The sequence below is a fragment of the Coregonus lavaretus genome (assembly GCF_964263955.1).
Source record: "Coregonus lavaretus genome assembly, chromosome: 30".
Lineage (NCBI taxonomy): Eukaryota > Metazoa > Chordata > Actinopteri > Salmoniformes > Salmonidae > Coregonus > Coregonus lavaretus.
Window position 1 is genome coordinate 14,467,495 of NC_140017.1, and position 12,809 is coordinate 14,480,303.

Sequence of the window (12,809 nt, forward strand, 5' to 3'; positions counted from 1 at the left end):
TTTTGGGGTATCTGTACTTTCCTGTTTGTATTTTTAACAACTTTTACTTTTACTTCACTACATTCCTAAAGAACATGATGTACATTTTACTCCATACATTTTCCCTAACAGCCAAAAGTACTCGTTACATTTTGAATGCTTAGCAGGACAGAAAATGGTCCAATTCGCACACTTATCAAGAGAACATCCCTGGCCATCCTTACTGCCTCTGATTTGGCGGACTCACTAAACACAAATGCTTTGTTTTTAAATTATGTCTGAGTGTTGGATTTGACCCTGGCTATCCGTAAATAAAAGAAAAAAGAAAATTGTGCCGTCTTGTTTGCTTAATATAAGGAATTTTAAATTATTAGTACTTTTACTTTTGATACTAAAGTAAATTTTAGCAACTACATTTACTTTTGATACTAAAGTATATTTAAAGACTTTTACTCAAGTAGTATTTTACTGGGTGACTTTCACTTTTACTTCAGTCATTTTCTATTAAGGTATCTTTACTTTTACTCAAGTATGAGAATTGAGGACTTTTTCCACAACTGGATATCGGCAAACAAATGCCATGGTCAAGCCTACGACAGCGCCAGTGCAATGAGTGGAGCTTACTCAGGTGTTCAAAAGCTCATATCAGACCGAGAGCCTAATGCTTCTTAGGTAGTTCTTTATGAGTTTTAGTTTAGAAAACGATCTCTCCACAGAAGCGACAATTACAGGGATGGTAAAAACAGCTTGATTGCTGTGGCTACATCAGGGAAACTGGACAGAAGGGAATGGTGCTTCAAATACAGCAGTTCTGCAACATCTTTAATTGAGCCTCTCATTCTCCTTAATTCCCGGCCTGAACACGTCATGGAAAGAGATTAACTGTATAGGAAGCTCTGGGACAGGTCGTCTGGACACTGTACAGCCAATCAATTGGAAGATGCAGGGCTTGAGGGCTTTGAACAAAAAAAGTGATTTTCGTTCATACTGGTGAATCGTCGTTTGAGTTGTGTGGTTGCAATATCAACCTACCGAGTTCAACAACAAATAGTGGCTGAATTTATCCTCAAACCGGCTACTTTCTTCCTCATTATTATTTGATGTGTAATTTTAATAAAAAGTTTATAAACAGCACCTAAATCGCACCTAAATCGCATCTATAGATAGTACACTGCATAATGAAACAATCCCTAGTAAGCTAGTGTTTTGAGGGTGGACATGATGTATTATTTGACATTAATAGACTGGTTTTACGCACAACAACTTTCTATCCAAGCTGGGAGAGGACGGCTCAGTTCATACAGGTTCAGGTAGCCGATACAGGACAGCTGTATATTCTAAAAAATCTATTGGTAGCTGATTTAGTATACTGTTGAATCAACAACAACAAAAATGACAATCTGCAATGTTTGAATTTCCAACTTTAATTACTGAAGAAGTAAATACATTATTGCCACCAGCCAGCAGTCTAAAAATGACAGCATTGTGACACCGTGTATAGCTCGTGAAATGTTAGCCTTAACCTGAGAAAATTATGACCAAATAGGCCTAAATATAATGATTTATCCATTAGCTAAAGCAAAGCTATGCCCTGGCACCATAGAAAGCCTATAATCGATTTGATAGGCATGCAGCCACATAGACATGTTGCAATTTCAGCACAATGGACAGCGATCTGTAGTCTACTTTGTGAGTGGCTGTCTGGCTGACACATTTGATTATTATAACGGCAACCTTGCGGGGGGCCCAGAGAAACTGCGTTACGCCAGTGACTTACTGTTAGCTGTTTTATCACAGATTTCCACAGAGGTTTTTTGTGTAACAAAGCTTCGAGACAAAAAATGTTTTGTGTTCCCTCCTGGGTTTCCATTAGCTCCAGAAGTGTCGTAGTTCAGGTAAATATGCAATGCAAAACACCTCCGTGTAAGTGTATCGTTTGTATTTGTAAAATTGTTTTGGGATGATAAATTGAGTGTTCAAGGTTTCCAAAACCGCATCACAAGGATTATTAAGTGTCAGGGCTCTTAACATATTTCTGCCGTGCGCATTACTGTACATGAGTGGGAAACGTTTTGATTATAAGGGAGAGTATACCTTCTTGTCAAATTGTTTTGGCTAGTAAATAATGATGTACAGTGCATTCGGAAAGTATTCAGACCCCTTGACTTTTTCCACATTTTGTTACGTTACAACCTTATTCTAAAATGGATTAAATTAATGATTTTCCTCATAAATCTACACCCAATACCCCATAATGACAAAGCAAAAACAGGTTTTTAGAAATGTGTGTACATTTATAAAACATAAAAAACAGAAATAGCTTATTTACATAAGTATTCAGACCCTAAGCATTGTTGTTCACTAGTTTACTCCAATTAGGGAAGGGTTGGTGGGGTTGGAAAGTAATAAAGGGACATTTATATATGTATGTATGTACGTATGTGTGTGTATGTATGTGTGTATATATATATATATTGGAGTAAACTAGTGAACAACATATATATAGATATATATTTGCGAGAAAGAAAAAAAACATATGGGGGATTGGAAGTGATGCAGACAATTACATTGATGGAAGTTACAATCTATCTGCAATATTAAAGCTGATCTACCCCCTAAAAAAATAAAAAATAAAAAATAATTTTAAAAAGTATTCACTTTGCTGTGAGACTTAAAATTGAGCTCAGGTGCATCCTGTTTCCATTGATCATCCTTGAGATGTTTCTACAACTTGATTGGAGTCCACCTGTGATAAATTCAATTGATTGGTATGAAAATGTATGCACTCACTAACTGTAAGTCGCTCTGGATAAGAGCGTCTGCTAAATGACTAAAATGTAAAAATGTAAATTGGACATGATTTGGAAAGGCACACAACTGTCTATATAAGGTCCCACAGTTGACAGTGCATGTCGTAGAAAAAACCAACCCATGAGGTCGAAGGAATTGTCCGTAGAGCTCCGAGACAGAATTGTGTCGAGGCACAGATCTGGGGAAGGGTACCAAAAAATGTCTGCAACATTGAAGGTCCCCAAGAACACAGTGGCCTCCATCATTCATAAATGGAAGAAGTTTGGAACCACTAAGACTCTTCCTAGAGCTGGACGCCTGGCCAAACTAATCAATCGGGGGTGAAGGGCCTTGGTCAGGGAGGTGACCAAGAACCCGATGGTCACTCTGACAGAGCTCCATCTATGGAGATGGGAGAACCTTCCAGAAGGACAACCATCTCTGCAGCACTCCAGCAATCAGGCCTTTATGGTAGAGTTGCCAGACGGAAGCCACTCCTCAGTGAAAGGCACATGACAGCCCGCTAGGAGTTTGCCAAAAGGAACCTAAAGACTCTCAGACCATGAGAAACAATATATATATATATATATATATACAGTGAGGGAAAAAAGTATTTGATCCCCTGCTGATTTTGTACGTTTGCCCACTGACAAAGACATGATCAGTCTATAATTTTAATGGTAGGTTTATTTGAACAGTGAGAGACAGAATAACAGCAAAACAATCCAGAAAAACGCATGTAAAAAATGTTATAAATTGATTTGCATTTTAATGAGGGAAATAAGTATTTGACCCCTCTGCAAAACATGACTTAGTACTTGGTGGCAAAACCCTTGTTGGCAATCACAGAGGTCAGACGTTTCTTGTAGTTGGCCACCAGGTTTGCACACATCTCAGGAAGGATTTTGTTCCACTCCTCTTTGCAGATCTTCTCCAAGTCATTAAGGTTTCGAGGCTGACGTTTGGCAACTCGAACCTTCAGCTCCCTCCACAGATTTTTTTATGGGATTAAGGTCTGGAGACTGGCTAGGCCACTCCAGGACCTTAATGTGCTTCTTCTTGAGCCACTCCTTTGTTGCCTTGGCCGTGTGTTTTGGGTCATTGTCATGCTGGAATACCCATCCACGACCCATTTGACCCCCTCTCAATCAGAAAGATTCCTGGCTCCCAGGTGTCTTTTATACAGGTAACGAGCTGAGATTAGAAGCACACTGAGCTTGAGAGGATCTGCAGAGAAGAATGGGAGAAACTCCCCAAATACAGGTGTGCCAAGCTTGTAGCGTCATACCCAAGAAGAATCGAGGATGTAATCGCTGCCAAAGGTGCAACAAAGTACTGAATAAAGGGTCTGAATACTTATGTAAATGTCCTATTTCATTTTAATTTATGTTTTTGCAAACATTTCTAAAAACCTGTTTTTGCTTTGTCATTATGGGGTATTGTGTGTAGATTGATGAGGGGGAAAAACTATTTCATCCATTTTAGAATAAGGCTGTAACGTAACAAAACGTGGAAAAAGTCAAGGGGTCTGAATACTTTCCGAAATGCACTCTATATTCACTAATGAATAAGCTGGCATACAGGATCAAACCACAATCCAAAAATCCAAATAACCAAGCCTTCCAAACGTTCCAGAAGCAATAGTCCACAGAGGAAAAATGTATTGAAAATCAATACAATATCCCTTAAACAAGTCTTTGTGAATGTTCTCACTTGTATGGAGTTGAGAAAACTAGTCTTTTAAACACAAAAAGATTATTGTTCACAAACATTTCTGATCACAACATCACAGTCAAGATGGCTTCCTTCTGACACACCCACTCAAACCAGGAAGTGACTATGGGTGTGGCCAGGGAGTGACCGGGCGGAGCCCACAGCCTATACACATCTCAAGGAACCATGGAACCTTGAGGGTTGCAATCTTACTGTAGTTGTTTTGTTCCCCTGAATTCCTGGCTTGGTTATTTCTTGAGATGAATCCACATCACAGGCCATCTGTTTTTGTGGTCCAGCTATATGCCACAATCCCAAATGAATGGAAAAGATAAGCACCATATCATTTCCAGATTTGCTGTGCTTATCTTTTCGTTTGGGGTTGAGTAATATAGCTGGATCTACACAGCCAATGGCATGGGATGTGGACTCGTCTCGACATTAGACTACCTTTGAGGTCAGAAAACATCTGCCAAACCTTGAATTCAAACTCTAATATCCCTTTAAGTTCCCTTCCTTACCTCTGTGTGTTATTACTTTATCTCCTTCAACGACTTGCTTGATGTAATACAATACCATAATATCAAATCATGCTCAGCCAGTTGATTTTATGTCTTTAACGATTCACTTAATGTACCTTATCAAGCATATTTTCTTCCACATTGCAAGAGGCTTGTTTCCCAACTTGTTTTCTGTAATTCCCTTTAACCTTACCAGCACTGACCTTGTCATGACTGCCCACAACTGCTGTTACGTTTGAACTACTTTACCACTGAGATCTCCACACCATCTCCCAGTGGCATCTGATGTGTAGGAATCCTCTAGTGCTTATTGATACAGCAGCAATTAGCATTTCCCAAGCCTGACCCACTCCTCCGAATCCTCTACAGGGGATTCTGAGGCTCATTACTGTTGCTGCTGCTTGGTCCTTTGATCTGGAACCTCCTGCTCCTCTATTAGTCTCTCTAGTTTATGATTTCATCCCGCGTCTTGGCACCTCCCCTGAACTATGCTGCATGAAAGTCTTCGGGGAAGAGGAGGGTGGTACAGTATAGCCTGGTTAACCCAGACTGAACACTGCACTCACTCATTGTGAACTGAAACAATGGTGAGTGTAGAGTTCAGTCGGGTTTAACCGGGTTTTTGTTTCTCCCCATCAACATGAGTTGCTGTCACAACCACTTGACAACATTTTCCATTTTCCCTGCCACCTACAAAGCTCGACATGTCTTGTTGATTTTCTTTATCAACAGCCTCTAGACATCCTACTTCTGTCACTCACCGTTTCCTGTAATAGCCTACTTTAGATGCACCCACATGCAAACTGGAGAGGCGGCGAATGAGATGTCTGCCTGATTATTTGAAACATTCCCGTTCAAACCAGTCACCCTCTCTGTACCTTTTGCCCCCTTTCAATACTGGAATCAAATCTGTCCTTCTGTTAAAGAATGGCTGTGGCTTCTTAAAGAGAAAATGTCATTTAAAAGACATGTGCTGCCAGCTACCAGTGGAAGATGATGGTGCAATGAACTAGGTATTATTTGGATCCCTTCACTGGATGCTTCAGACTTTACACAGTTGCTTATGTCCTGACCATAGCAGGAAATGTTGTATTCCCTGCTGCTCAACCTGGACTCAGGGGAAGACGTAACATCGTAAATATGTCTCCCACTAGTATGATATGTTACAATTTCCAATTTGTTGTGACTAATGTTAGCTAGGTGGCTAACGTTAGCTAGGTGGCTAACATTAGCTAGGCTAGGGGTTAGGCTTAAGGTTTAAAGTTAGGGTTAAGGTTAGGAGTTATGTTAAAGGGTTAGGGGAAGGGTTAGTTAACATGCTAAGTAGTTGAAAAGTAGCTAAAAGGTAGTTGCAAAGTTGCTAATTCGCTAAAATGCTAAAGTTGTCCGTGATGAGATTTCTTCACGCAACCTTTGGGTTGCTAGACGTTTGCGTTATATGCCAACCCATCCACCCCGAACAACCACCCACCCTCCCTCCTTTAATTTTTGCCTTAAGTAACTTTCTGTCTTATGTAACCATACCAAACGTAACATATCATACTAATTTGTTACGACTATGTTATGTCTAGTCTATGAGACCAAGCTGTGTTGCTAGAACCAAACACAATCATCTAACAGCATGCAAGTGCTCTGAAATCCCATAGTGCTTTTAGTATCTAGGGAGTCACCTGGCCCAAGTTTGATATTTCGGTCTAATATAATTTTCCATGACATGAGCCACATGTCTTCATTGGCCTTATCATCACTAGTGGTGTGAACGGTCCCACTAAATGTTTTGTAGTCCCTCCATACTCCACCCAAGGTGTCCCACTAGGAGGATCTCAGCACTTTCTCAAGTTTCTACTTCCCCGCCACCAGATTATGCTGCCTCATGATGTGCACTCACTTTCCTTTTTATGCAAATGTTTTATACTACCGTGTGTCAGCACAAAACCAAACCCACTGCCCCCTTAAGTCAGTCTCAGCTATCCTAGCACATTAGAATGTTAAAGGTGGGATCAGTTTGAAGCCCTTCATACATTACCTTAAGTGTGTATTTACAATCTATTATACACTGAGTATACCAAACATTAGGAACACCTTCCTAATATTGAGTTGCACCCTCCCCCTTTTACCCTCAGAACAGCCTCAATTCGTCAGGGCATGGACTCTACAAGGTGTCAAAAGCGTTCCATAGGGATGCTGGCCCATGTTGACTCCAATGCTTCCCACAGTTGTGTCAAGTTGTCTGGATGTCCTTTGGGACTATTGTTGATACACACGGGAAACTGTTGAGCGTGAAAAACCCAGCAGCGTTGCAGTTCTTGACACAAACCAGTGCGCCTGGCACCTACTACCATACCTCGTTGAAGGGCACTTAAATATTTTGTCTGGCCCATTCACCCTTTGAAAGTCACGCATACACAATCCATGTCTCAATTGTCTCAAGGCTTAAAAATCCTTCTTTAACCTGTCTCCTCCCCTTCATCTACACTGATTGAAGTGGATTTAACAAGTGACATCAATAAGGGATCATAGCTTTCACCTGGATTCACCTGGTCAGTCTATGTCATGGAAAGAGCAGGTTCTTAATGTTGTGTGAACTCAGTGTAAATAGACTCTATGATAAGGCAAACCAATGTTATCATAATTCAGTATTTCTATGTAAATGTATGAGAGGAACTGTGTGAATATTGATTGTCGCATTGATTTATTCTTTGAAACGAGCTGACAACATTTTACGTTTTAGTCATTTAGCAGATGCTCTTATCCAGAGCGACTTACAGTTAGTGAGTGCATACATTTTTTCATAAAAGAAATTCATACTAGTACTGTATGTATTCTAAAGACAGACAAATCAGATGTCCTGAGTTTTATGCATATTGTGTTATAATGCCTAACATGATGTGCCATCTTGTCCAGGCTATCCAACGCCCAGGGAATCAGCATCCAGATCGTAGGGACCACAACTGTCCTGATGATCTCCAACGTTACAGAGGAGGACTATGGCAACTACACATGTGTTGCAACCAACAGACTTGGGATCCAAAATGCTAGTCTCTTCCTCTATAGTAAGTGACTATGGAATAATATGCAGTCCCCCAAAATCTCTTAATTAAATGTCTCTGAAATTAGACACATTAGACAATGTTACAAATTCTAGGCCCATTCCATTTAGATGTGGGACTAGAAAATGATGTATTACATGGTCTGACCACCAGATGTCACTCACTGCACACAAATTAATTCCTGTAGCATCATAGCAACAGTACCGATACTCAGACAGGGATCTGTCAGGCATAACAATTTACACATTTACATATTATTACATCACATAGAAGTGACATATATTGAATGAAACCTCAACAAAACTAATATGTTAGTCTTTAACCTCTCTTTCTCTGTCTTTCTCTCTTCCCCTCCCTCCCTCTCTCTCCAGGACCTGGGACGGGTCGAGACATCAACGGCTCCGCCTGCCTATCCCAGTCACTGTGGCTCCTCCTGGCCTCCATCACCTGCCTTCTCTTCAAGTGTTAATAACACCACCATCCTTCCATTGTTATTACCTACCAAGTTATTACATTGAGACTGTTTGTTTGCATAATGTAACAAAAATCCTGACGTGCTTTGATGCACCAAACTAGATAATAAGAAGATAGAATGGGCTTATTAATAAGTTTTTAGTAACAAAAAATATGAAATGGAGAAAATGGAACAAACACTGCTTTTTCTAAGAAACAGTTATTGCCATTTTAACATGCTGAAGTCTTGCTTTTCCGCTGTCATTACTCTTGTTTCGGTTGGGGGAATTGGGTGTGGTTCATTGTATTTTGTCCCCATGAATGCGTAAGTCTAATTTCCCAAATGGCAGGGATTTGAGGTCAAGTACAACAATCGTGGATATCTGCAAGAAGCACTGAGACGTTCAAGTTACTGTTCCTTTCCTAATGGCATTTTACTGTTTTGTTAGACTAAAAGGTCATTGTAACCAGTGCATTATCAGAAAAAAAATACGCCAATATCTGTCCAAAAATCTAAATTTAAAACAATAGATTTGAAACTGTTTATAATTCACATTATGTCAAAGCCAACACACTCCAGTCAACATTACAGAAAAACAGTAGAACATGCTTGCTATGCTTAATTTCAATAGTAAAGTGATAATAACCGGGTGCAAATAGCCTCAGTTACATTAGATACATGGCTAGTTTCCTCTAAATTAACTGCCTCATTTTTGGACTCATCAATAACTGTGGACTAGCATGAGGTATGCTTTGGTGAACTACTCTTTGCAAACCCTCATACAAACGCTTGAAATGTGTATTCATCTACTTTCAGGACCTTCTTCAAACAAAACATAGGTAATATTGATGCGTTACTGTATATAATAAAACAACTATTTCTCTATATGATAAAAATAACTTGTTCCACCACTGTAACAAGAAAAATAGTAATTATTGTTGCAGTATGTGTTGCTTGTATGATTACAAACCAACTATACTGTTCAGTTTCTCTATGGCAAACTGTATTTAGCTTCAGAAATGGCCTGCCATAGTAGCTTTTATTTTGTCAACTTTCTCCATTTAATTTTGAGCTACCACAGTTATACTGCTGGAATTTGGATATAAATGTATGACATGAATGATATGCTTTTCTTTTCTGTTTTACAAGTATGTGTGTTTTCATAATGAGATATGGAAATTCATAATTTATGGGGTTATTTTAAATAATTTCCGTTAATGGTGTAAATACTTGAATCCAATGTCCTTATATATAAAGACACATTTAATATGTCCATGTTTCTAAATAGGTCAGTAATTTGTTGATAATTAACTTGTAGTATTCCATGGCAGCAGCCCTTTGCACCATGCAAGGAAAGAACACTAGAGAACAATGTTTTTAAAAGGGTACTCCTGAGTGGCGCAGTGGTCTAAGGCAGTGCTAACTGTGCCACTAGAGATCCTGGTTCGAATCCAGGCTCTGTCGCAGCCGGCCGCGACCGGGAGACTCATGGGCGGCGCACAATTGGCCCAGCGTCGTCCAGGGTAGGGGAGGGAATGGCCGGCAGGGATGTAGCTCAGTTGATAGAGCATGGCGTTTGCAACGCCAGGGTTGTGGGTTCGATTCCCACAGGGGGCCAGTATAAAAAAAAATATATGTATTCACTAACTGTAAGTCGCTCTGGATAAGAGCGTCTGCTAAATGACTAAAATGTAAATGTAAATGTAAAAGGGTTTAATAAGGTCAAGTTTGTGCATTTATTGTAGATGTATTTGGTTGCTTCCATGAAAAGCTCATGGAGCCTAAATGTATTGATGAACATCATTTCATCCTGAAGTACAACCGAGGCCAACAAAACAGATGATGATGACATTGTCTACCGCTATTTGTCAAGTCAGTGTGTTCACAAAACAAACCTGTAATGCTCTCTGAAATGTCATCATTAAAAACCTCCACTGTATTCATACTGCTTTGGAACCATGACAGTTGTGCAGTTGTCCATCCAAGCAGTGAGTTCTTGGTAAAAAAACAGACTTGCTGTATGTTAGCCTTAGTGCTATACTGAGAATCTATCTCTGTGTCATCTCTGTATTTTCAATTACTCATAGAACAATGAATGCTAGGCCTACTGTACATCCTGCCTCTGGACGATAGTTTATTAACAAAATAATCTGATTAAGAAATGAATAATCTGTCTGTTCACTCAAATAAAGGGGTATGTATTATAATTTGATGGGAAGTGTTTTTACATGTCTGAATGGGAAGGCATGTGGACTAGAGTGCAGGACTGTACTTGTCTGCCTGTCAAAGCTAAAGCACTGGGGAAAGCAGTGGGCCGGTCTTGCAGTGATTGACAGTCTCCTCAACCAGTGAGCCATCAGACGTTTAGCTGATGTCTTTCCCAAGAGGAGGGGTCTCAACTGACTGCACTGTACCCAGCCTATGCATACAGCCCCTGATCCCTTATGACTGAGACCTGGGGAACTGAAGGGGACTGATATGTCTACCTAGATTCTTACTAATAATGAACATTGCATCTCATCGCTGTATAAAATTGGCTTGTGTGTGCACACCCTGTTGAGTTACTTTGGCTTGTTTGAAGCCATTGAAAGAGATACATGTGGCATGAATTACCAGTCATTTACATTGGCCACATGTTTATCCATCCCACCAAGCTATGGTTACATGTGTAACCCACCATCTTATGATTTATCTCACCTGTATATAAAATGTTTTTAGAATATATTTAAGTTGAGTCTATCCCAAAGTTCACTTTGTTGATAATACTCGACTGTAGGACACAGAGGAATGTCACATTTGTACTTCCCTTTGTCACAAGAATGGAATTCCTAGACAATTATACAATCATTACACAGCAATGTCCCGTTTTTTATTTCCTTTGATTTATGGTAAAGTTATTGCGATTTATTTCAAAAAATGGTATGTAAAGGTAAACAAGAAAGAATTTCGACAACAAAATCAATTTGTTTGAATTCAGTGTTCTGTATTTGAATGTGGATTGAGATGTCAATGAGTAATCTTTTTGGAGAACGCTTGAAACACAGTATCTCCCTGGTACAATTGTGTTTATCACCATGTAACATGCAAATAAAATAATATACATATTGTAATTCTCATTGGGAGATTTGTGTCCTATACTGTATATTTCTGGAGTGCTTGAAAAACGATACATCTGTTTTGGAAAAGGAGAGGGGTTTCTATGCCACTTTCTAGCCAGTTAACTCTGGACATTGGAAATGACACTGACAAAGCTATCTGAACAGTGAGATCCCTGTAAGGAGAACTCTTGCCAGTAGATACAGTCATTTGAGTTGTCTGATGGAAATGATAGCCTTTATAGAAGGAAAGGGCCACTGATATGGACACTGATGAACTCCTGAACTGGATAGTCTATTCATTTTCTATGAGCCTTGTAGCGTTTTTATCTAACCTTTAAATCAGGAGGCCCCATTGAGATAAAGAATGACATTAAATGGGAATTGACCCTAACCCTGGAAAGCACATGCACCAGTCCATCCTTCATGAGAAATATATCTGGTGATTATGAAACACTAGCTGATCCTCCAACACAGACCTGACCAACTGGAAGTGTTTGTGCCAAATACTGGGAGTATGGAAGATTGGGTGTATCTATAACCTATTTAGTAAAAAAAAAAAAAAAAAACTGAGCTAACCACCAGTATGTTTTTACTATCAAGTCAATTGGGCTTGATTCAATCCGTAGTGCTGAAAATCTGTGTTGTAGATCGATTGACATTTAAAGGCAATGTTCCTGCGTTAGCGGAGACTGCATTCACTGTAAACCCTCCATATGTCAGCTCAATCGGAAATGACCTTTCAATTTCAAGTGCACTATAGCGCTGAACGTCAGCGATATGGATTGAATCGAGACCCAAAAGTATAGCATTTGTTACTAATAAGTTAATAGCTGGGTATTGTTTCATACCAGGGACTCTATTCAATATGTAGTGTTGAAGAGCTGCCACAAAGCGTGATAGTAATGCCAATGTTCCCGAGTTAGCGGACTGCTTTCATGGTAAACACTGCATTGGTCGACTCAATCGTAAATTACCTATACATTTCAAAATGTAACTGCGCTATAGTGCTGAACTTCAGCAGTACGGATTGAATCGAGCCCCAAGCCCTAAGCTGCAGGTACTACCACGCTCCACTAGATGTCTCTAGATCTCATGAAAAATAATACTATTATACTCTAATTCAGGGTTTATGTGAAAGTGGCTTATCATTAGCCTTCATTACCAAATATTTTGTTTGGCAGGTGAAATATATTCCACAACTTAT

At 39.6% G+C, this 12,809-nt stretch overlaps 1 protein-coding gene across 1 annotated transcript in view; it reads left to right on the plus strand.

Moving 5' to 3' along the window:
* LOC311105665 (limbic system-associated membrane protein-like) overlaps nt 1-8,522 on the plus strand; it is a gene marked incomplete at both ends in the record, with an annotated part of 133,956 nt that extends 125,434 nt beyond the window's left edge. The window contains 2 exons of the mRNA XM_084147880.1: nt 7,908-8,056; nt 8,425-8,522. Coding sequence (XP_084004006.1) covers nt 7,908-8,056; nt 8,425-8,522 — 247 coding nt within the window. The remainder of the gene's footprint in view (nt 1-7,907; nt 8,057-8,424) is intronic.
* Nucleotides 8,523-12,809: the final 4,287 nt, after the last annotated feature.